General features: G+C 44.3%; 1 protein-coding gene across 1 annotated transcript; it reads right to left on the bottom strand.

The window, feature by feature from the left end:
* Positions 1–3,200: 3,200 nt before the first annotated feature.
* Positions 3,201–23,210, bottom strand: USP4 (ubiquitin specific peptidase 4). The gene is made up of 22 exons (XM_065749432.1): positions 23,050–23,210; positions 22,833–22,960; positions 22,576–22,706; positions 19,160–19,286; positions 18,474–18,619; positions 18,169–18,230; positions 15,625–15,765; positions 14,892–15,009; positions 14,046–14,219; positions 12,094–12,252; positions 10,450–10,674; positions 9,806–9,889; positions 9,008–9,102; positions 8,246–8,437; positions 7,915–8,003; positions 7,206–7,421; positions 7,055–7,125; positions 5,352–5,467; positions 4,921–5,070; positions 3,969–4,072; positions 3,658–3,746; positions 3,201–3,527 (listed from the first exon to the last, which is right to left on the bottom strand). The coding sequence occupies exons 1-22, from the start codon at positions 23,208–23,210 to the stop codon at positions 3,426–3,428; spliced, it is 2,880 nt and encodes a 959-aa protein (XP_065605504.1). The 3' UTR covers positions 3,201–3,425.
* Positions 23,211–23,819: the final 609 nt, after the last annotated feature.

Genomic DNA, 23,819 nt, shown 5'->3' with positions numbered 1-23,819 from the left:
CTTAACTCTGTCATTTGAGGCCCAAGTATGTGATATGTATATGACAGGGCACACTGCTTATGACCCCAGACTTCTCCAAGAGCACACCAAGGTGGCAGTGACCCCGCAGCTGAGCCCCACCAGGCATAGCCAGAACGTTCCCTTCCTGGGTTGTTCCTCTTGCAGCATCTGCCTTGCGTGATTTGCCGTGCCAGTGGTGCAGCCATGAGGGAAAAAACAGAGCAAGGCCGAGCACCACAACCCATGTTCTTCCTGATGTGGAAGAGTGTTTGCCAGCTGCTCCCAGCTGCCTCTGCTTCTGTTCAGCACTTGCAGCTCTTGTCGCCAAGAATCATGGCACCCTTCTAGGATGGGATGGGAGCACCACATTTGTGTGCTGGAGGGGCACGATCAGAGCTTTATCTCCCAGCACAGATAAGGACCCTCCTCTGAACTCAGAGCGAGCTCTGGAAGCCTGACAGCTTCCATCATTTCCCATTATCTGCCCTCCTGCCAGGAGTCATAGCTCAGACATTTTCTGTTCTTTCCTCAGAGGTTTCATTCTCAATTACCACTTCTTTGCTGACAGTACATCTGCTGTTTCAAGTCATTCTCCATCTCGTGTACACAGCATCCTTATATGAGACGTTCCCACAAGCCCACACACCAACTTAATACCACCTGACCACCTCCACCTTAAAGAACTGCCATTTTGCTTTCCCTTCTTTCCAAGTTCTTGTTTTAATACCAAAAGGCAGAGATCAGAGTAGGGTTTTGCCACTAACCTCTTCTACTACAGAAAATTTAACCTGTCCTCCAACTTCTGGTTTTGGATTTTACATATAAACATTTTTATATACTTTTTTACCAGCACTTCAGGCCACTTAACAACAGATGAAAACACAACACCCAGTTTTAGTGCAAACCACTCTTTAATTTTCCTCTTTGTACAACAGATCCAGCCACTTACAAAGTGCTAGTCTAAAAAACAGGTCTGGTATTACAGAAGACACACAGCAGCCAAGGCCATCAGCTCAGAGAGAGAAAGTAAGAGCTGAGCCACTTTTTCTGCAGTACAACAGCGCCTGCTCACCATCTGAGCATCACATTGAGCCCCACTGACATGCTTGTCAATGTCAGTGCAGCAAAGGAGGTAAAGAGGAGAACAAAGGCTACTTCAGATGGAATTTGCCTTTACAAAGCTATTTTATTCCCCTCTTGCCGCCCCTGCCTCCTCTCATTTTGGAATGCCCGTGTGATTTTCTTTCAGGGTAAAGCTAAGAGAAATGCTGATCAGAGTAATTCAGTGCAACTAAGCAACTCTGATCTATAAATTCAAATTTCAGTGCTTTAAACTAGAACTCTGCAGAAGAGGATAAAAATACTTATGTGCCAGCTAGGGACAGCCCTTCCTCCTCCTCAAAGCCTTCTCAAGCCCTGGCAGGGAGCCACGGGGGGCTGCCCCCCCTCCATTTGTTTGGAGAAGGACAGAGAGCAGCTGGCCATGCTTTTGCACAGCCATAGCACGACAGAGGGCCAGGGACTGGCACACAATGACTCCCTGTGGGCCTTGTTGCTGAGAGCAGCAGAAAGGAAGCTTAGCTGGTGTGCTTAAACAATGACTGCTGTCACACCAACAGTCAGAGAAGACAGGTATGGTCAGCAATGAAGCCACAGGAACTGTGCAGAGAGGACAGAATGGCTGCAAGCACACATCTTGCAGGAGGGGCAGTAGTTTTTCTTGGCCTTTTGTTCTGCCAGTGCACTTGGCACCAAGGAGGACCCCTGCACCTTGAGCTAGACATCTCCCTCAAAATCACAAATGAGGACTAGATTTTGCAAAGTTTTCTTTTATGGGGAAAAAAAACCAGTTCTTGGCTGAGGACTAACCTGATCTACTCTTCACAGGAATCCTCATACAAGAGGAAAGCTGAACTCAAGTCCTTTGAGTAACAGAGCCAGTCAGGTAAAGGTGGAAGAGAGGAAAATCATTTGCCTCTTGTGTTGGAAGGACGGAGCAAAACTTAAGCAACTGTGGCAAAGAGACACGTTGGACAAGAAACAGCCAACCATACAGATTCAGTATTCATGCTATCAGTCAATAAATAACTTGGGTTGGAAGGAACCTTAACGATTGTCTAGTTCCAACTCCTGCTGTAGCTTGATTGCCCTGCCCCAGTTCAGGCTTCCCAGGCCTGGGGCACCTCCAAGGATGGGGTACCCACAGCTCTGGGCAGCAGTGCCAGCACCTGACCACCCTCTGAGCAAATAATTTCTGATGTCTAACCTAGAACTCCCGTCTTTTGGTTTGTCCTATCACTAACAGAGGCTGAGTAAAAACACACAGGAGTCTCACAGAACCATAGGGGCCGGAAGGGACCTCCAGAGATCACTGAGTCCAACCCCCTGCCAAAGCAGCTCCCTAGCCCAGGTTGCACAGGTAGGTGTCCAGGTGGCTCTTGAACATCTCCAGAGAAGGAAACTCCACCACCTCTCTGGGCAACCTGTGTCAGCGTTCCATCACTGCACTGTGCATCACATTTGTGCTAACTCCCTTTGTGGCCATTTCCCCTTGTCCTATCACCACACACTGCTGAGAACAGTTCAGCCTCGTCCCTTTGCCTCCTGCTCCTTAGATATTTAAAAACATGGATCAGATCCCCTCTGAGTCTTCTTTTCTCAAGGCTGAGCAGCCCCAGGTCTCCTCACAGACTCTCCTCATAAGGGGTGTTCCACACCCTTTATCATCTTTGTAGCCCTGTGCTAGACCCTTTCAAGGAGATCCCTGTCTTTTTTGTACCGGGAAACCCAGAACTGGACACAATACTCCAGGTGAAAACTGACTAGGGCAGAGCAGAGGGTCTCAAGAGCATCAGTAGATGAAAGGATGCAAATAAGAGAAACTTTGGTGCTTAGCAAGGAAACCAAAGTCCAATGGCAGAGGTGGCAACAGGCAAGCCAGAGGTACAAAGACTTGAATTGAGAGATTCCAGAAAGGGTGCACAAGCCTCTCTGACACAAGCAGGGCCCATCAGCAACACCACACCATTAACAGGAAGCCCCTGTACCAACCCACAGAATCCAACCCACCATGCTCCTCTGTGGGCCCCACAATGCTCAACTGTGACCAGGCTGAACTACCCCAACCCCAGCTACAGACCTCAGCCCACATCCCACAGCCCCAGCTCAGTCCTGACCCCTGCCTCAAGCCACACAGCTCAGACTTTAAAAAGAACTTTATCAAAGCTCCAATATATATTATTTTTGGCCTCTAAATACCCGAGTGTCAGCACCTGGCTCTCTGGTGCTGTTCTGCAACAGCAAGCACTGAATCTCAGTGCCAGATTCTCTGCTCGACTCCTACAGAAAGAAAAAACTTGAGATGTCTCAGAGATGGCTTTAGGAGAGTGATCACTAACTCGGTGGCCGAGTGCTGGAGGCAGTATTTAGTTGGTCTCCATGGTGTCACACTCCTCTTGGGATGGAGATGGGGCAACATGTTCCTCACTGTTTCGGCGTTGATAAAACAGCACATACGCAGCTTTTGTCTGCCAAACAAAAAGCAAAAGAATCTGAAAGACTGAAATAATCCATGTAGCTTGGCTAGAAACACTATGCCCAAAGCAAGGAACCACACTTATAGCACAAGGCCTGATTAGCTTCAGGCCAAATACTCACCACTATTTGGTCTTCTGAAGCCAATGATACACTGCTATCATCAAAGTAGTACCATTTCCCATTCGCTTTGTTCTTTGCATAGGCAGTGTCTGTTGGGAGAAGAAACTGTGGCTCAGGGAAGTGCTGCACCAGTGACATTCAGGACTCAACCCAATCATGCAACACTGTCAAAGAGTTAGCTTTCCAGTTTCATGTTCAACACCAAACTAGAAACCCTTGATGAGGGCTGCTGTAAATCACAGTGCACAGACCCCTCCCTTGGTCCCTCTTGCATACATCCCTGTGTGAAAAACAGGGTAACAGTCACTTACAGTGGCCTACTCCCATGGCTCCATAGTGATTGGAAACTGCAATGAGGTCATAGACATACGAGCTTCCTCTTGGGTCACAGACAAACTCGGACATGTTTAAACCCCTAGAAGGAAATCCAGAGATATCAACATCCCAGCAATCTGAGCTTTCACAGCAGTGAAGCTCTGCTAGCAGGCAGCACTAGTAATGGCCAAGTGCTGTGCTCTGCTGCTTAATGCTAGATGCTTTCAGTGCAGAGACCCAAATGTCAGCCCTCCCACACAGGGCAGGTCCTGGTAAACTCATCGGGTGCTGCAAAATGACTGAGAGGGAGGTACTGAATGAAGAACAGCTCTGAGTGTGTTCCTGTGCAGGCATGAAAGGTAAAATGGAAGTAGCAAGGAATATCAGCATTCTATCACAGGACACTGATGAGCAGAAGGCAGGGGATGAAGTAGGATTTCATGTCATACTTCTGCAATATTCAGGACTACAAACAAAACACTGCACAATACATTTCCTAAATTCTCTATGTGCATCTGGTTCAGCAGAAAAGCAATAGTTTTAAATCTTTACTCAAAAGAAAGAATACCTGCTGGTTCATTGGTGTTCTTTGAGATGTATGGAACTGATTAACGCTAAGATCAACCAACCAAACAAACAAAAAAAGACTTAATCATAGCTGATGCACGTTCCCAACTTTCCTAGGAGTGCCTCTAACATGTAAGATATTGGCCCACCCCACCTGCCCAGGAGCAGAGCCATTAGGACTAGAGCAGCAGGAAAGCTGCTGATGTGTCCTGCACCTGGACACTATTACTCAACTCATGTCTGTTGTCCTGTAGCTCAAAACTGTAAGACAGACCTGTTACACACAACATTAGTAACAAGTCCTCACAACAGTAATGTCAGAAATACATTCCTCTTGACTAGTGACTAGCTAGGGAAACTAGCTCAAAGGAAGAATCCTACCTGATAGGGAACTCAACAACAGTGTCAAGTTTGTCCCTCCAGTATCTGCTGTACGAGAAGCGCTTTAGATGCACTACCAAAATCTTGGGCAAAGACCACAGGTCAAACTTCTTAGTGGCCTGCTGATGCTTCTTACAGTTAGGGCAGTACCTGAGGAAGGAGTACAGATAAAAAAACTGAAAGATGTCAGAGGATACATCAATAGCGCAGTCCTGCCCCTGCCTCAAGGAAGGCAGTTCTGTCTTCTGGAACATGCAATTCCTCAGAGATTTCCAAACCACAACTTACTCTGTTGGTAAAACATCCCATTGGACTAAGAATTTTGGGTAAAAGACAGATCTGGGAAATTACCAGAACCCTGGAACAAATCACATGATCTCAAGCAGTTACAGCATCTTATGATAAATAAAAAGAGAGAAAGAAGCTCTTACCAAGGGTCATGTTCACCAAGAGTTTCCATTGTAGTAAAGAGCTCTATGCAGTCTTTAAGGGCTACCACTGCCATCATCTTCTGTGGCTGTAACACACTTGCATGCTTTTCAAACGCCTGGTGAAAGAGATGCATGTTTTACTCAATTCTTACAGAATCTTTAATCCCTGCCATTGTGAAAACGAACATGCCCACCTTCAGCGTGCTGGTGATTTATGGCCCCTTCTCCCAGAAATCATCCCGAGCCTCCAGACACCCCTTTCTCACATTACAACAGTCCTTTTCACTTTTTCCAACTCACTCATGACTTTCCCCAGGCTCCTCAACAAAGTTACAACTTCTCACACCCTAGTGGCAATAAAATAGGACTAACATTTACCAGAGAGCACTTTCTCAGTACAAAAATAGGTTTAGAAGGTAAGAAAAGGACTGGAAGCAAACACAAGCAGATACAAGAAATGCTCTGCGTAGTTTTATAATAACTAGAGCAAAAGTGAATTATCAGTCTGCATAGCCCTGTGATAAATAGACCATTAAACCTGAACTGCTCTCTAGCTAGATATTGAAATACACGGAAAAAGTTTGTTGTACAAACATATGGAATAGGTCAAGTATGCCACATGACACTAAGAATAACCAACGAATGCTAAATCATTACAGCATAAGTTAAATGTATTCAAGTGATTGACAGAAGCCAAAATGATACTGGGGCAAAGAAGCTACTAACTCCTCCGGGAGTAATCATGGTTGATACTGACTTTCAAGTCAGACAACTCTTGCCTCCAAGTCATTCAGTCGTTTTAGTGTGGTCTCTTAATAAGAAGAGAACACAAGTATTATGCTGACAACACAATTTTTTTTCCTGAAGATGAAAAGCACGACAAACAAATTTCAGCCCTTCAGGAGTAAGTAAAAGGAGTGAAAAGCGTATCAACCTGCACTTACATCAAGGTGACGATTTTAGGTGTACAAAGTGTAACACTTCCAGTGGAAATACAGTTTTGCACACAAAAACAGAAGGTCTGGAGTTTCACCCTGTCTGTCTACCTTCTATGAAGACAGCAATACTGAGTAACTTTGTTTCTCTCAAGTTAGCAAGAACTAGAAACTGTATCTCAATGGAATAACACCATTTCCTTCAAGGCTATCCCAAAGTTTCCTATTCCAATTTGGTAGACCCAGGAGCCCAGACGTGTTAGCTGCTGCCTAGCACAGTGCCTACATACAGAAGAGCTGCTCTAGGAGAGGCCACTTTAAACAAATACACATTTCTCTTCTTAAGGGAAAATATCTGTTCCTACTTCAAAGTTTAGTTATTTTTGTTTTTGGCAAGAGAAACTAGCAGCAGGTTATTTTGTCATAAAACACAATCCAGCATAACTCCTGGAAAGAATACTGAAGTTTCTACTATGCTCTATGCATTTGGTTTAGGTTTGCTTGTGCAGTTTTCTTTGTTAATTAATTTGAGTGGATTATGAACTAGAAACTAAGTGTATCTACTTTTAGGAACACTGGCAGCAGATCACCTATAACAGATCTGCAGGCCTTATCTTGACCAGCTCAGCCCATGTGGTTGACTCCAACCTCTACACAGAGGGCCACATAACTGTCAATTACTGTGATCTACTGAAGTACCATGCTACGCTCAATGCCAAATATTAAGTTTACACATAGAATATACTTATGAAAACAGCATACTACAACCTGTGCCTCCTGTTCATCAAAGAGCAGCCTCCGCGTGTCAGAATCCCAGTCAATAGCAAGCGTAGAAAAAGCTAGAAGAAAAAAAACCCTTTTTTTGTCAATTTATTGGTGTAAGGAAGATGAAGAGGAAGGATAATAGGACAATAATTACCATTTAATTTCAAGATTTTTCCTTCTACAATGGAGTTTATCTCAGAGGTCCCATATAAATTCACAAGGCTAAAAGTGAAGTACTGCTTCTTACAAGGCTGCGGGTCTCTTGTTGACTCAACCTGCATGCAACCCTCAGAGTGGCAGGGACCAACTTCTGCCAGCTTTTCCCTGCCTTCCTGCCCATCATCCTGATGCTCCATCTCTTCAACGTCACCTGGTAAAATTTAAAACAAGCTCAATATTGAAGACTTCAGTGAAAAGTTTAAACTGATACCTCACATAGACAGCTGCTTGCATAAGCCTACTATGACATGTACAGATCACTTAGAAATTAACAAAAAATGCAAGAAAAAAAACTGTGCTTGCTAATGACTGCTCCTGAGGCTGTACTTTATCCTTTACCAAGGCCAGGTAGAACACTGGGGTTAACATCCTACTGTCAGATATGACAAAATACACTCAGTCAAAACAGGTTAACACATCACACTGACAGCACACACTAATAAACATCCCAAAAGAGAATCAGTGAAGGTTGCAGTTGGATGTCTTCAAAGAAGGGCAGCTGTACGCCACAGTGTGATGTCATCAGTATGTAGCTCTAAAAACAATCTTGCAGGAGCTCAAGCCAATTACACACAGCACAAACCAAATGTTCACAAAAGCATTAAAGGCTGAAAAGTTTCCAAGCAATTCTGAAAAGACTTTACCTTCAGCCACACCACTGGAGCCATTGCAGGTTCCTCTGTCTGGGCAAGGTGTGGAATATTCTTCTGCCAACGGGAGTTTCACATAGCGACTAAACAGAGGGAACATTTTTAATCACACAATCATAACGAAGCTGTACATCAGAACGGCTCCACCCTCTCTGTCAATCCCCTCAGTGAACTAGAAATCATTACATACAGCATCAAAAGCACTCAGAGTCAAACAAAAACAACTCACTAAGTCTATGCTGGATGCAGTGCTCCTGTTACATTCTAACTCAATAAATGAACACTAGAACTTTGCACAAGATTCTCAGGTACAGACGTGACTTACCTGATCCTCTCCAAAACGACACTGTACAAGTGATCCACCGTGAGCTTGTGTTTCGGCACAGATATCAGAAGTGGTTGACCAAAGAGAATGGTCCCTGAAGTGCTGCTGGACTGCCTCACTGCCTTTTCCCGAAAGTAAACAGAGAAAGTAATGTACTCTGAGCCATCTTCACTTGGCTTGCAGACTTCATATCTGTTTGAAAGACAGGTATGTCCACAGGTTATTTCTACTGCCAAAAAGCACAGCAGGAAGAACCAATATCATGTTACTCCAACAACTCACTCCACCAGTACCTCCAGAGGACAATAATAATTGCACTCTGTGCCTTCGTGCCACAGGCATCACTTCCCATGGCTCACAAAGGTACAAAGGCTTCCTAAACAAAGCCCTGCCTCTGTGATGGCACAGATAGGATGGAAAAATCTAAGGATTACTCATGTATCTCTCACAAAAAGCCTACATGCTGTACCCCTGCAATGCTCCCCAGAGCATCTCACAAACACCTGACTAGGCGAGTGGCTCTCTACCTACTCCATCACAGAACAACTTTTACTCTAGCATCAGACATGTCTCAGAACCAACAAAGCTGATACCAAAAACCTATAGGGCTAAATCAGACTACACAACTGACAGATACTGGCCAGCTGCCTTTGTAATTCCTGACAGGTCTGCAAAGTGGCTGAAAACAGCTAAGCAACAGTAAATCAGAATGGTTTTGCAGCCTTCATCCTGCAAAGCTGCATATCTTCCTGTTTTACTCACACAAAGATGTCATCTTTTGGCATGATATGATTTAAACCTTCATCCGTTTGGAAGATTTTGTGGAACCGATGGTTGTACACATCTGTCACCACCATCTAGAACAACAAGTGAGAGTTGCAAAGAGATCGTAAGAAACATTTACAAAAATTTATGCAAGCTAAATTGAAGCAACCCTTTATATGCTTCTCATGAGAATTTTCAGCACCTGAAATGTGACATCAGTGCTGTCCTTTCCAGAACAACACCAAGAGCTCATCAGCTGCTTTCATTAATATGGACTAGGATAAACAAAGCAAGTGAAGGACTGATTTCACAGAGGTACTGAGGAGATGCAATTCTACAGCTACAAATCAGTCTGCTGGAAACAACAGCTCCAATCTAACATTTTAGGCAAAGTCCACTCAAATCTGTAGCTCACTGAAATGAATGGTAGTGTTGGCTGCACTGCTATCCTGGAAATGCCTCCATCACCTACAGAACTATTCACTGTATAAAAAGCTCACCCAACTTCTTTGGTGTTACAAGGACATCCAAGGGGAGGCAGCCTCAATTAGACTGAGCATCATCTCAGGTTACATTGTTATAAACACTAGGGGGAGGAGGAGGAGGAGGTGGGTGGAACAGATGTTTTCCATGCTTTTTGTTTTGTTTTTAAGTTTCTCAGTCAAAAACTGCATTCAAACTTCTCATGGAGTAGTAACAGAAATACACCATTCAGCTCGTTATATCTTTAAGACATCCAGGTGCCTCTAGAGGAGCAAAGATTTATCAACATTACTACGCTGCATTGATCCTTACGTTTTCTGGAGGAACCCCAGAAAGTTTGGAAAGTGATTCGCAGAGATCTGAGATGGCCCCCATCATTGGCACCACGACCCGGTACTAGAAAGAGAGAACAATGCCAATTTAGTATACATCTCCACTGCAGCTACCTACCCCTTATCCTCAAGATCACGCTCTCTTTATATGTAATCAAAGTTTCTAACACAACACGAGCAAATATTGCCCAGCAATGCCTCCAAAGCCACTCTGCTTTTTCCTTTGGTAAATGTCTATCTACCATTATAGCTCCAGGGAGCCCCAGGTCTTGTACACAAGCATGGCAATTACAAGGGTACGTGTGCACCCACCTATAGGCCCACTTGAAATAAAGAGAACAAAAAGTAAACATTAGTATTTATCTTGGAAATACAAAGGTTTTAAAAGCAGATTTTTTTCCCCATTTCTTGAAATGGGAAATCCTTACTCGTTTAGAGAAGCTTCTGCTTTGCTTTCTCACAGGTAACACAAGGAAAACGTGACCATGCCAACACATTACTGCCTTCACAGAGCAGTATACCACATAAATAACTTAAACACGGGAAAAGTTAAGCCACCTATTTAAAGCCTAAGAGAAAGAAACTCAGAGAAAAACAGCAATTCATGTCTTAGTCACGAGTCACCTGGACAGGTCTGCGCTGCGGGTCTGCATAAACCAGGGTAACTTCCAGGAGACGATCTCTCTTCAAAGGCAGTGGAAGGGTTAGGTAACAGAAGGGATCAAAGGTCACAGAAACTTTAGAGCATTTGGGACAAACAAGGGTAGATTTGAAAAGACCATGAAAAATATCCACAATGATAGAATCGTTTCTCAGTCGATGGTTTTCCCAGGCTTCTTTTGCAACCACCTATAGGAAGAAAAGGAAGTATTAACTCTCACAAACACGAGGCATGGCAACCACAGGGATGAAAGCAAACTCAGGAAGTTAATACAGATAGAGAGAAACTTCACAGAAAGGTGGGTGTGCTCTATTTCCAGTCTAACACGCTTGGATTTTTCTCAGTGAAACTAAGGCCCTGTGCCAAGCTGTAGTACTGTAATCTGAAAACAATGCAAAAATCTATATACTCCCTACATCGGGGGAAATGGAAGCAGCTAAATAAAATGACAGAGAGCTGGGCATACTCTTCACATCCAACCATCACCACTGGTTGGAGAAAAAAAGAATAAGTGTACTTGTATTGTTGCCATGTGCATGAAGAAGCAAAACACTATAAGCTATTGCCAGGTAAGAGGAAAAACAGTCACATACACTTCCTAACAAATAATTGTTTTACCTGGCTTTTACAAATGTAACTGCTACCCTGACAGTGTATTTACTGTGGGTTCTTCATTTGTCACTACACTGCAGTTGTTTATACCATGAGAAGAGTCAGAAGCCTGATCAGGAAGAATGCAATTTCACATAGAGAAAGAAAGACATTCCACTACTATGGGTCTCATTTCTATATGACGATGTATCATTCCACAGCACCTGAAAGGAGGAAAAAATCAAGCCAAGCCTCTACAGGAGATACAGTCAGTTCACCAAATGTTAGGAATTCATCTAGATCTACAACAGTACCCCATCACAGTGACTCAACTCCACAGTAAAACTTAGCTCTCACTTTGCTTTGTCCAGAGATCTCATACAACCTGCTCAACGAGGCAACTCACAGGTAACATTCATCAAGAGGCCACAAGAGAGCACACCTGAGTACCCTGGCCTGTCTGACTGACTGCAGCCTACCAGAACACTGCCTACAACCCTGTGCCCACGGCACAGACCACTTCCTGAGAGTCACCTTGGTACTACCATTGCATCCTCACCCGCACCAAACTCCATATGCAAGTAAGACAGTCTACACAGGAGGCATCTGCCTCAAACTGATGCTGACAGCTGCTGCCCAAACTACCTGGAATATGACACTGGGCACAGTAGCCAAGAAACAAGGTTACAGTGGTGACTGCAATCAACATATAGTTAGCTATTCCATGACAAAATCAAACTTCCTTCTTCTCCACTGCAGACATGTCAGAATGGTACAGTAAGGCACTTTCTTGCACGGCAGGAAGAACAGAGCTCTGATGTAATACAGAGCTTGCTTGGAGAAGAAAGGTGTGATGAAGAGCCATCTATGCCACAAAGCATAACAGGATTCTCCCTCCCCGTGTATGCTGGCTCTGCGGGGAAGGCATCAGCATGGTTGGTGGGCAGGAAGCGTCACAAAACCAATTTACACTCTTTCAGAACCACTGGTTGCCCATCAAGTAAACAGCATCATACCGAATCAGGTCTGCCATTGGCATCCTTCAGCTCCAAATAAGGTTTCTTCTTTACTCTATTCAAATCCTCATGCAAGCCATCTAGAAGAAAAGCCAAGAGCTCCTGGGAATCTTGCTGCTGGTATCCTGAAAACTGAGGAGCAAACCGGCCAACCTGTGTCTGCAACATAACACAAGAGTTAGAGGGGGCAAGTATAAACTATACACAAAAGACCATGGAATAAAAAAGCATCCTAGCTTTTGCAGAAACCAACCCTGTGCTGCCTTCTACTAGCAGGAGACCCCAGGGAACTGGATGCTGACAGAGCAGAGGGTGCTGAGATTCATTTTACCAACCATTTTTCACCTCATCCCTCAACTTTTAAGGGAAAAGAATATATCTAGCACTTTCACGTGGAAATCTGAATAAGGAATATTAATCTAGAAACCTGCAACCAACCAGCACAAAAAACTTCCCTGCATGTTGCATTTTTTAATTTCTTTCAGAAGCCTACAATGCAGAATTGCTCCATGGCAACATCCTGCAAGGCAGGAAATGCTTGCAGAGGAGTTAACATGATTGGTTCAAAGCTAAGTTTGAAACCAGTAGTCCACAGCTGCTTTAAAAATAAAAGGTATGAACCTAGAAGATGTAACAGGCTGAGTAGCAAAAGCCAAAAACACCACAGCCAAACACGAGCTCTGCTACTCCATGCCACAAGTGCCATATCTTTTTTTGCCATTTTGCCTTCCAGCACTGCCATCTTGCCTTTCAGCTTTTACAAACAGCAGATTTTCCTGCTGTACTCCATTCAACACCTAGCTGAAGAAGCAATCTGTCCAAAGGACCATCGCTCATCTTCTCACCAACACGTGTCACTGAACATGCTTCCAGAGTTATGTTTAGTATGTTCTAATCACAATGACAACTGTGAGGAAATCCAAACCGAAGGGCTGAGATGGTTAAACACTGCCACTCATCAGCAGCAGTTATTAGTAAAATCACAAGTAACACTGCACTGGGAAATAAATAGCAACGTTTATTCCAGTCTCAAATAAGAACAGCCAACACTAAGCCACTTTTATAGATGCTCACCTACTGATTCTGTTTATTTCCTCAAAACAGTTTACAGAACAACTTTAATAGTGATGGATGCTGTGCCACAAACTCCAAGTGCAGACGTTAAAAAGCATCTTTGTGCTTCAGAACTGCCTGTGACCCCACAGAGGACAACTTCTGTGGTAGGTAGGAGTTGTGCTTCAGGTCTCAAAACTGTGTAACTCAACTTTGAGACTACACCACACAAATGCGTACCAGCAAAAAATTCACATTTACATTACAATCAGCTCATTGCTTATTCTATGTACTTGGGATGTTATTCTTCTTCCCATTAATGAGATTGCACTTACAAAGCAAACTCCTAACGTTCCTTTGATGCTTTTGTTACTGCACTGGAGCATCTCTGCATTACAATTAGAACAAAAGACATAGCCTATACTTTCCAAGGGTGGTTGCAAACCACTGCTAAGTTGCAGGGTTTTGATGGAAGCAGCTCTGTGCTGAAGCACTGCGAACACCCAACCAAGAGATAATAGCAGACAAGAAAATGCTTTTTGCTCTCTACTTCATCATTCCATTTTCACATTTGTAACTTCACGCTGCTAAAAATCAACAGCTGGCAATTCTCATAACCTTGCCTAGTTTACAGTCATATCGATGCCTATAAAAACAGCCCTCAGGTTAGTGGGCTATTAACTAAGTGAGGCACTTAATGCTAAAAAGCAGCAGCCAACTCCAGGTCACAGCATAACTCGATGTTCTTCCTTCCCCATCCTCCAAAAAGTAAAATAAAAAAGAAGTGAAATAATACTGAGAAGCAGTTCTGTGGTTAGTGCTTTCAAGACACCACAATCTGTGGCAGACATAAGCTTCTTCTGTCAAAAAGCAACACTGTAAGAACACAGAATCCTTACTTTAAACATACGTGGGGCCACGTGAGACTGTCTCCCAGACCACATCTGTTTAATGAGCTCTGCATAGGCTTCTGCAATTTCTCCTCTCATTCCCAAGGGGTTGCTGTGATTTATTTCAGCTTCATATTTATCTTCCAGGAAATAGTCAGTCAGAGGTGGGGTATTGCTCAGACACTAAAACATCATTAAGGAAATTAATTTACTGCACCAGACAATAAATCTGTGTGACAGTGAAATAACAAACCCAACTTTCACATCAGAACATCCACTTTTTAACAGGTTTTAACAAATCTGGTGAGACAAAATTATTATTTATTAATAATAAAAAACCTCTCAGGAAGGTGGGATACTGTAACTACTGTAACTGGAACACGTCTGGAAACCAAATGAAAAAATAAAACACCAAAGACTACAGCATTCAAAAGACTCATCTCTCTTTGCAGATGCCACACTGGCTACCCTCATGCAGCAGATGTGCCCACAAGTGCAACCCTTCCTTTTGGAGCAGTTTCTATCAGTTTATCAAGGGTAAGACATGTAAGGCTCTCTGGTCTGCAGCTCTTTGGTTTTCTTTCAGGAAGCTCTTGTTAATTTGTTCTGTAACTTCCACTGACACCTCTTCAACCTGAGATAAGCTTCCCAGAGCAATGATGAAGCCTCTTAACACCAAGTCTGCAAGAGACCACAGTTCTGCATACTCATCTCACCAATGCTGCATACACAGGCTAAAATGTTTTCCACATCAGATCATTTCTGCATAAGCACTTTTTTTGCACAGACTCTGATTCACAGCCTCTGTGAGATTGTTCTTGTGCTTAATTATGAAGTGCTCTTTTCAAACTTTACCTGTAATGCAGAATTCATGAAGCAGGTGTTCCCAAGGTTACTGAGTCCACAAAGGCCAGGCTGTGACAGGGAAGCAGAGTCCCTGCTACTATAAGAGTTGCAGGCAAATCCAGAACCTCTGAAAGAAAGACAGCACAATGTATTCTGCAATGTGCCTACCTAGTCTCAGTAGTTTTGAGGGATTGCATCAAACATGAGTAAAAGAATTGGTTAATGAAAGGCACGAGTCTCCACAAGTCTGCTGCTGCACAGTGGCTAGCACTAGATACCAGGATCATGAGATACACAAGCTAACTTTGGAAACATTAATCACTACAGTGTCTATTATTAATGTATGCCTCAGAACACTTTCATTTCCTCTGTCTACAAGTACAAAGCACTCTATCCTAATTGCAGCAACTCAGAAGAAGAGCTCACGTGACGAACTGTTAGAGCTAGTGAAGAAATCATGGCTTCTGCCTGGAAAGGCTGCTATCACCCAGGCAGATGGAAAAGAACATAATCATTTCCCTTATTTTGGGGATATGGAAATCAGGCCAAGCAGTTAGCAGCACCAGAACATGCATTACTTTTCTAAGTGAGCAAGGAACAGCAGAACCCAATTGTCTCAAAAACAAAGTTTATCTAAAGTTACTCAAATATACCAGGCAGCATCACAATCCTTTTCTATACAGGCAAGGAAGAGTAACAGTATTCACATGAAGGACAAACACATTCATTTTGCAGCTCTTACCCCCTGCCCAGGCTGGAGCTGCTCAGTCCATAGGAGTTACTATCACCATTAGTAATAACAGACGTGGCAGATGCTGAGGAATAAGAACTTGCTGATAATTTTGAAGAGGTAGTAAAGTTTCTGCTAGCTGCAGTGCTTGACCTGGAAGAAAGGAAAGAAGTAGAAACAGCACTACTACTTGTGTCACCCCAACACCACCTCCCACAAAGCCCCAAAGCCCCAAGGACACACCACTTTACAGCTAGCCCCTCCACACAGACTTCACTGCTATCATCTGTGATCACGTTTCCAAATGCCTGTCTGAACAGAAACACCAGACAGAAGTCAAAGGCAGGAGTTGCAACTCATGCTTAAAGGAAAATCTGTTGGCCAGATCAAAATAAGAGTGTATTTCAGATAGCACAAGTAACAGGACACAAGTTTTAACTTTACTCATAAACCAGCTTGGAACAAACAAAAATTAAGAGTCTTCAGTGTCACAGAATGCTCACCTCATGTTAAAAGAGCAACATCAGTTCTCTACTTAAAACCCAAAGCATCCACCAAACAGAACGGTAATTTGCAAGAACCAATCCAGGTGGGCACACAGCACCTTGTCACTGAGCTGGCTGATACAACTCTATCCCCTGGGGGCAAGGCACCCTGCTACAATGGCATGCATACAGCAACCCTCAGCACGATGAGGCTGGGAGTACTGGAGGAAATGCACAGAAACGAAGCTGTTTAGGAAGGCAGTATACACAGGAGAGGACAGAGGAAAGCTGGGCGGCAGCAATAGAGGCCGGCAGAGAGAATTTCTGTATTCCCTGAGATTATAATACAACTCAGGTTACTTGGGTTAAGGAGAAAGCTGAGGTACTCAACAGATTCTTTGCATATGTCTTCACCAGCTACTGCTCCATACACACAAAACACCGGTAGGAGCTGTGAGAGAATGAAGAGCCAACTTCTGCAGAAGACGAAGTTTAAGACCACCTAAGGAACCTGAACATTTTTAAGTCCTCAGGACTTTAGGAGATGCAGCTGAAGATCCCAAGGGAAGCGGTGGTTGAAGTTGCTAAGCCATTATCCATCATATCTAAGCAGTCATGACAGTCCAATGAAGTTCTCACCAAATGGAAAAGGGGAAACATAACCCCCAAATTCAGAGGGAAAAATGAAGACCCAGAGAACTACAGGCCAGCCTGGCTCATCTCTGAGCCTGTTAAGATCATGGCACAGACAGATCCTCCTGGAAGTTATGCTAATACACGTGGAAACAGGTGACTGATGACAGTCAACACAGTTCTAGTTAATCCAGCAGACCACAAACAATTCAAAACATCAATAACCATTGCAGTCAGAAATTCATATTTCATTTTGCAGCATTGACCATTTGGCTTCAGCTTCTTCCGGGCACTGGCTCATGTTTAGCTCAATCTGCTGCCCATAGACTCCTTTATTTAATATCCATTTCTCATACACCACAGAACTTTAAGCATTCAAATCACGTTTTAACTTCCTCGCCAATATAACACTTTTAAGTCCTCCAGTACCAAAACCATCTGCCAACTCTTCAGCAATCCACTAGACTCCCTCTGAAACCTCATTAACCCATTTTTCAGATTACTTGACAACCCTAAAAAAATACTATGATTTCACATGCCACTTACCAGCATGCCAATCAGGAAAAGAAAATCTTCCAAATCACACTCAAGATTGCCCTCGTGAACCACAGTGAGGTTAGTTTTTATTATGAGATGTGCCTCTCAAGGCTGCTACAGGGGCTCACGTTGCATAGGATGCCAGGACTGGCATCACACCCCAGAGTTCAGGCCATAGTCAGGGCTCAGTCTGAAACTCCAAATGTACAGCTTCACATTTCACAGTACTGCTGCACATTGCCCCCATTCTGCCAATTAAAGACAGATGTTTCCTTTATCAGTACCAAATCTGATGGCTTCAACTTCATCACATTTTACCTTCTGCAATGTAACAATGAATAAGAGTCATTTCTCATCATTTCATGCAACCTACACTCTACTACATAGATGCAATATTTTATCACACACTCATCTTACCACTGCCTTCTCTAGAGAAGAGAGAGGAGACTTGTGACAATATTTGCTGTTCACATACTGCTTTTAAGGAGGAACTACCAGAACATGGAGTATTCCCTACTTGCAGCTTTGGAAATACATGCAGTGATTTTTTTTTTTCCTAGAAAAGCAGAATCCTACAGACTTCTCATGGGCAGTCTAAAGAAGTAGTTTCTCAAGTAAGCTAGCTCAACAGAAATAGCACTTATGTCTCCTAAGCACTGCAGAAACCTAAGCTATTTAATCCTTACACAGCCTATCTGAAATGGGCTTTAGGACAGAGACTGTTGCTAAAACAAGAAACCAGCTGTAGGGCAACTGAAGGATATTTACACTGAAGATGACATCCTCCAAAAGACACAAAACAAATAAATTCACAATAACCACACCTCCACAGAGGATGCACGCTCACTGAAGTAAGCAAACAATCTGAACTAAATCATTGCAGTCATTACTTTACACTTACTTTGCAAGGAAAGGATGTTCAGGCCACGTGCCATCTTCATTTTTCACTTCTACTAGAACAAACTGAAAGAATTCAGGCAAAAAAAAAATTAAAAAAATCTACTATACATTTCACAAAGCCATCAAAAAATGAGTTACCAATGTTTGCTCAAAGTACTTGACATAGAAAGAAAACAGTACATGACAGTCTAACAACTTCAGAGATAAAGCAGTGCTCAAGGACACTTGCACTGCAAATTGCTGAGTGTTGTCAGAGGACACTGCCACCATTTACCACCAGCACTGGCAAATAAATACATCCCTTACCTCCCCGTGATAAACGTTTGCATCTTCCAGAGTGACACCCAGCTCACTGAGCTGCTCGTAAGAGCCATCAAAATGGCTGCTCCACAACCTCACATCCTTCTCAGCTGGGATTTTAAACAGTTTCCGTATCTCTTTCACTAGAGTGGCTGTTCAGGAAGAAGGAAAAAAAAAAAAAAAAAAAAGAAAAGAAGAAACTTCAGGGTGTTCCTAATCCAAGGCTTCAAAGCTAAGTCAACACTGCATTCAGACCAGGCCGCCTGGGACTTAACCAGCTGGGTGTTCAAAGCTGGCAAGAAAGGAAAATCTCCATCTAGGCTCTGTTCAAACATCCAGCTGTTCTGACGGGGAACCCTTTTTCATAACACTGTTACAAACCCTCACATTTCAAATTGTGACTACTATCTACTGACATCTTGCTTTGTTCTGCAGTAAAGAACTCGCCTCCTGTGCTCTCAGTAACCTCCTCTAGGTTTCTGTGATGCTGTTAAGAGACACCCCCTCAAGTCCCCTCTTTTCCAGGTTAACTGCAGTGCCCTCAGGCTCTTCTCGCAGATCACATGCTTCAGAGTTGGGCCACCTTACTGCTAGACTTGTTCCAGTCACAACATCTTTCTTGCTCCGGAAGGTACAAAGCACCTCTTGACAAAGCATCAGAGCACAGCTTAATGTGTCAGAGAGCTACTTACCAACACTGTCTCTTCTGCTAAAACAGCAGCTGATGACATTGGAAGGACTGCTGCTCTCATACAGCTTCAGCTCAAGAGGATAAACTTCAACTTCATAGTGCTTTGCATACAGACCAAATTCCATCACCTGCAGACAGACAGAAGGTGCAAAATAACAGAAGTAACAATAAGGTATTCTTCAAGATTACATATTCCTCTTCATCTACAAATTTTAAATCATATTACAGCAGGAAAAGCAGCACAGCTCAGAGGCCAATTATACAAGAACACCAGTACACCAGGAAGAGAAAAAGAAATAGCTAAGATGCACAGCACCTGATCCTACAGCTTCACAGTACTGTAGGACAAGTGCCCTCCCTCATACTAACAGAGTCCTTCTCTTCACCCTGAGACCAGTTCTCAGCTCACTGATGCACAATACTGAACTACTCAGTTTATCACTAATTCACACTTAATTTCCCAGCATCGTGCCACTCCACCAGTATTATTATTTAACTACACATGACTGCCTACAAGTGAGTTGCTTTTAAGCTTGCTATTTTATTCACTTAATTCCCATGCCTGCTTCCTTCTCCTACTGTTGAAGGAACAGCACAATCCTGAAGTCTTACAACACAGCTTGAAAACATGATATCACATATCTATGTAAATAAAAGCCCAGGTTTCATTCATTTAAGATTGTACAGGAAAAAAAAAATGTGGTTTTGTGTGACATCACACTTGCAACAATCCACACCCACAACCTACATCTGCATTATTTTCACTGAAGTGGGTAAATAGAAAAAAAAAAAGCACCAAACACATACAAAAAAAAAAAAAACTTTGCTCAGTTTTGAAAAGAAGAATCAAGACACGAGGCTTCTGTTGTTGCTTAATGCAAAGTAAACTATTTACAGATTCCTCATTTCTTTTTTAGCAGGAGTTTTAGCAAACAGCACTTGTTAAAAGATCCTGACTTAGAAACAAGTGAGAACAGTGTTCAGAAATGGAACAACACTTTCCAAGGAAAAGTTCCTGACCGCATCACTGTGCCTGTTCACAAAACAGCAGCACGGCTTAAGCCCACACCTCATATCCACCTCAGGGATTTGATTTAGTAGTTCAGTGGGTAGGGACGGTGATAGGAGGATGGTTGGACTAGATGATCTTGTAGGTCCTCTCCAACCTAATGTATCTATGAATCTATATCATAAGATATAAGTCTTCTTCCATTGCTTCTCTGAAGAACTTTGGTCAGTTAGCTTGCTCTCTGTACCAAGTTGGCCAAAGCAAAATTTGGGTCATCCCACTGGGCACTCTGAGCACCACACATGCCCATGTGCTGGGAAGCACACTGCTACGAACACTCAAACCTCGCTGCTCTGTATCCCATACATTAATATACTCTGTATTGGGTCTTCTATGCAGACTGTCCCAAGAAACAGTTTGGAAACACAAAACAAAATGAGTTAGAGGTAAATCTAGAGTTACCCACCTGTCTGTATTTGTCTCCAGTCACCAGACACACAGGGACTGAGGAAATCTCAACTCATAAAATTATGAAGACATAATGTGAAGAATAATTAAAAAAAAAAAATCCCAGATCTTATTTTTACAGATACTCTGATGAGCGAAGTGGTCTACTTTTAGGCAAAGAGCTCTCAAGGATCACAAGTCTAAGTACACAACTTCCAATGCTATCTAGAAAATTCTGTCACTTGATACCAACCACGTTACACTCATGTGCAGCACTGCAGTTTGCATACCCTGCTGACCTTTCACTTCCTGTTTTCTCTAACAGAACGTCACATCCCACAGACACATTATCCTGCAGTATTTCTAGGTATGTGGCTTTTTAACAGCAAAATCCACTACATCTGTCAGGTTAACAGTGGAGAGTCTGAAATTCTTGCAGCAATTCAAGACTTTAAAAAACTGAGCCATAACTCAGCACTGTTAGTTTGTAGAACAGCATTTGCTCTAAGCTCCAGCACTCAACAATTATGGGTCTGAATACCTGCATCTGAAAACCCAGGGCTATAACAAAAACAAAACCCCTTTTACCTGTGAACAACTGACAAGATTTCAGAAGGGTGACTGGTGAATTCTACCTTTCACAACAGCTTATATACTCAGACTGCATTCATAATTACAACTGCAGAAGAAAACACCTTACCAGCTTATGAAAGAAAACCTATTCCAGTGCATCACTGCTCTCTGAGTGAAAAACTTCCTCCTAGCATCCAACCTAAAACTCCTCTGTCTTAGCTTAAAACCACTCCCTCTTGTCCTATCACTATCAAGAGGTTAATTTATCCCAGTGCCCTGTTCTGTCTTAGAAGACCAATAAGCCTGAATAACAAATTCCATGTGTTGGTACAGCTCAAACTATCACATGCAACATGAAAGCACCACACTGCTCCAAACAATCATAAATGCATAAAGGTAACTGAAAAAAGGTTCATGGTTCTCACCCCACCTAACCCAACCACAGAAAGTCCATGAGGATTCAGGCGCTTTAACACTGGCAAGTCATGTTCTTACAGACAGCGAGCTAAGTGCAACCTGACATGATTCTCACAATTCACATCTAATGAAACAAACACCACAGAATAATTCAGGTTGGAAAAGATCTGCAAGTTCATCAAGTACTACCATCAACCCATCACCACCACACCTACTAAGCCATGTCCACATCTACCCTTCTCTTGAACACCTCCAGGCATGGCAGATTCAATCACTTCCCCAGGCAGCACACACCAGCATCCAACCACTCTTTCAGAAAAGAAATTTTTCCTAACATCCAACCTGAATCTCCCGTGGTACAACTTGAGGCCATTCCCTCTCATCCTATCACAGTTACCTGGCAGAAGAGGCCAGTGTCCTCCTCACTACAACTTCCTCTCAAGGAATAGTAGAGAGAGATAAGGCCTCTCCTGAGCATCCTCTTCTCCAGATGAAACAAGCCTAGTTCCCTCAGCCACTCCTCATAGGACTGTGCTCCCGACTCTTCACAGCTCCACTGCCCTGCCATGGACAGGCTGCAGGACCTCGACATCTTTCTTGTAGGAAGCAACCCAAAACTGAACACAGTACTGGAGATGAAGTCTCACCAGAGCTGAAAACAGGAGAACAATCACCTCCATTCTCCTGCTGGCTGCACTGTTTCTGACACAAGCCAGGATGCTCTTGGCCTTCTTGGGAACCTAGGCATACTGCTGGCTCATGGTTAGCTTGCTGTCAACTAATTCCCCCACATCCTTTTCCTCCACACAGCTTTCCAGCTGCTGTGTCCCCAGCCCATAGCATTCCCCAGGGTTATTCTGACCCAGGCGCTGGACCTGACACTTGCTCTTGTTGGACATCTTCCAATCAGCCTCAGCCCTAAGATAAGATAACAAAGGTGTGCTGAGAAACCTTGCTCCACCCATACATACTTTCCTCACGATGGGTTGCTGTCCCTCGATGCAGCCGTACCACGAGACCAGCTTTTGCCAGGCGCTGCTGGGCACCAGCACGTAGTCCAGCTGGGCGATGAGGTGCTCCTTTAAGCTCGGAGCTTCCCCATCTGGAAGGGAGATGTGCTTAAAGTCAAGTTTGCATACCATCCCTCCCTCCCCTCGGCGACCGCGGTCCGGGGAGCCTCGCGCAGCCCCGCAGCCCTTGACGGGCCGGCCCACAGGGCCGCACTCACCGCCGAGCAGACACGCGTTGTCCATGGGCCCAGGGAACAGGTTGGGGTCGCCCACGCCGGACACGTCCCACCTGTCATAACCCACGTAGCGCTTCCACAGGCTGAACCAGCGGCTGGCCAGCAGATACCTGCAACACACGGCGCGGCCCTCAGCGCCGGCAGCCCGCTGCCAACCCGGGGACGGGGCAGCAGAGGAGGGAGGGCCTGCCGGGCTTACCAGGACTCCCCAAGCCGCATGGGCGCCGCCATCAGCGGCCTCAGCTCGGCTCTCTGCACCGCTGGGCTCGGCACCCCCGACTCCACCGACGCAGAGCCCATCTCCTCCGGACCGAGCTCCGACCGCGACGCTCCGCCACCACCGCCCTGGGCCGCCGCCATCTTGGTGCGCTCCGCCCGCGTTTACCGGAAGTCGGCCGCTTGCGCATGCGCGCTCTGTGCGACCTCTGCGCGCGGCCGACATTTTGGGGGCCCCGCCCGGGCGGCCGGAAGTGGGGGGTGGGCAACCGGAAGTGGCTGTCGGGCGGGCAGAAGCTGGGGGGAGGGGCAGCGTGTCTGTCGCTGTGTGTTTAGTTCCCTGTCGCTGGGTGCTTGGGGACCTCCACTCAGGGTGCGGGATAGTGGGGGTGTTTTCAGATTGGGAAGGGTAGAAAAGAGAGGGCAGAGCTGAATAACGAGGGGAGCTCGTAGGGGTTGTGGAGCACCTCTGGAAACTGCCGTGCAGGGGGAGGTTGGGGTGCTTGTGTGTTACACATGTAGGGGTTTTCCAAAGCTTTATTCAGTGTGTGATTCCAAGCACGACCTCCTGCCTTCTTGGTACAAACAATCAGCAGAATTGGTACAAACAATCGGCAGAATTTCCTTGTCTCCTTGGTTCAGAGACGCAGCTCTTTCTGTTATCTAATCAAGCTGTAGGGCAGGGCTATCCATCAGTGAATGCCGGCAAGCTTAAGAATATTGCCACAGCTTGTATCATTAGGGGAGGATCGG

This window comes from Cyrtonyx montezumae, unplaced genomic scaffold (genome assembly GCF_038088225.1).
Source record: "Cyrtonyx montezumae isolate F1298 unplaced genomic scaffold, pur_monq_1.0 scaffold_6, whole genome shotgun sequence".
NCBI lineage: Eukaryota > Metazoa > Chordata > Aves > Galliformes > Odontophoridae > Cyrtonyx > Cyrtonyx montezumae.
The sequence above is the reverse complement of the archived record's forward strand: the minus strand, read 5'-3'. Positions and strand labels throughout refer to the sequence as shown.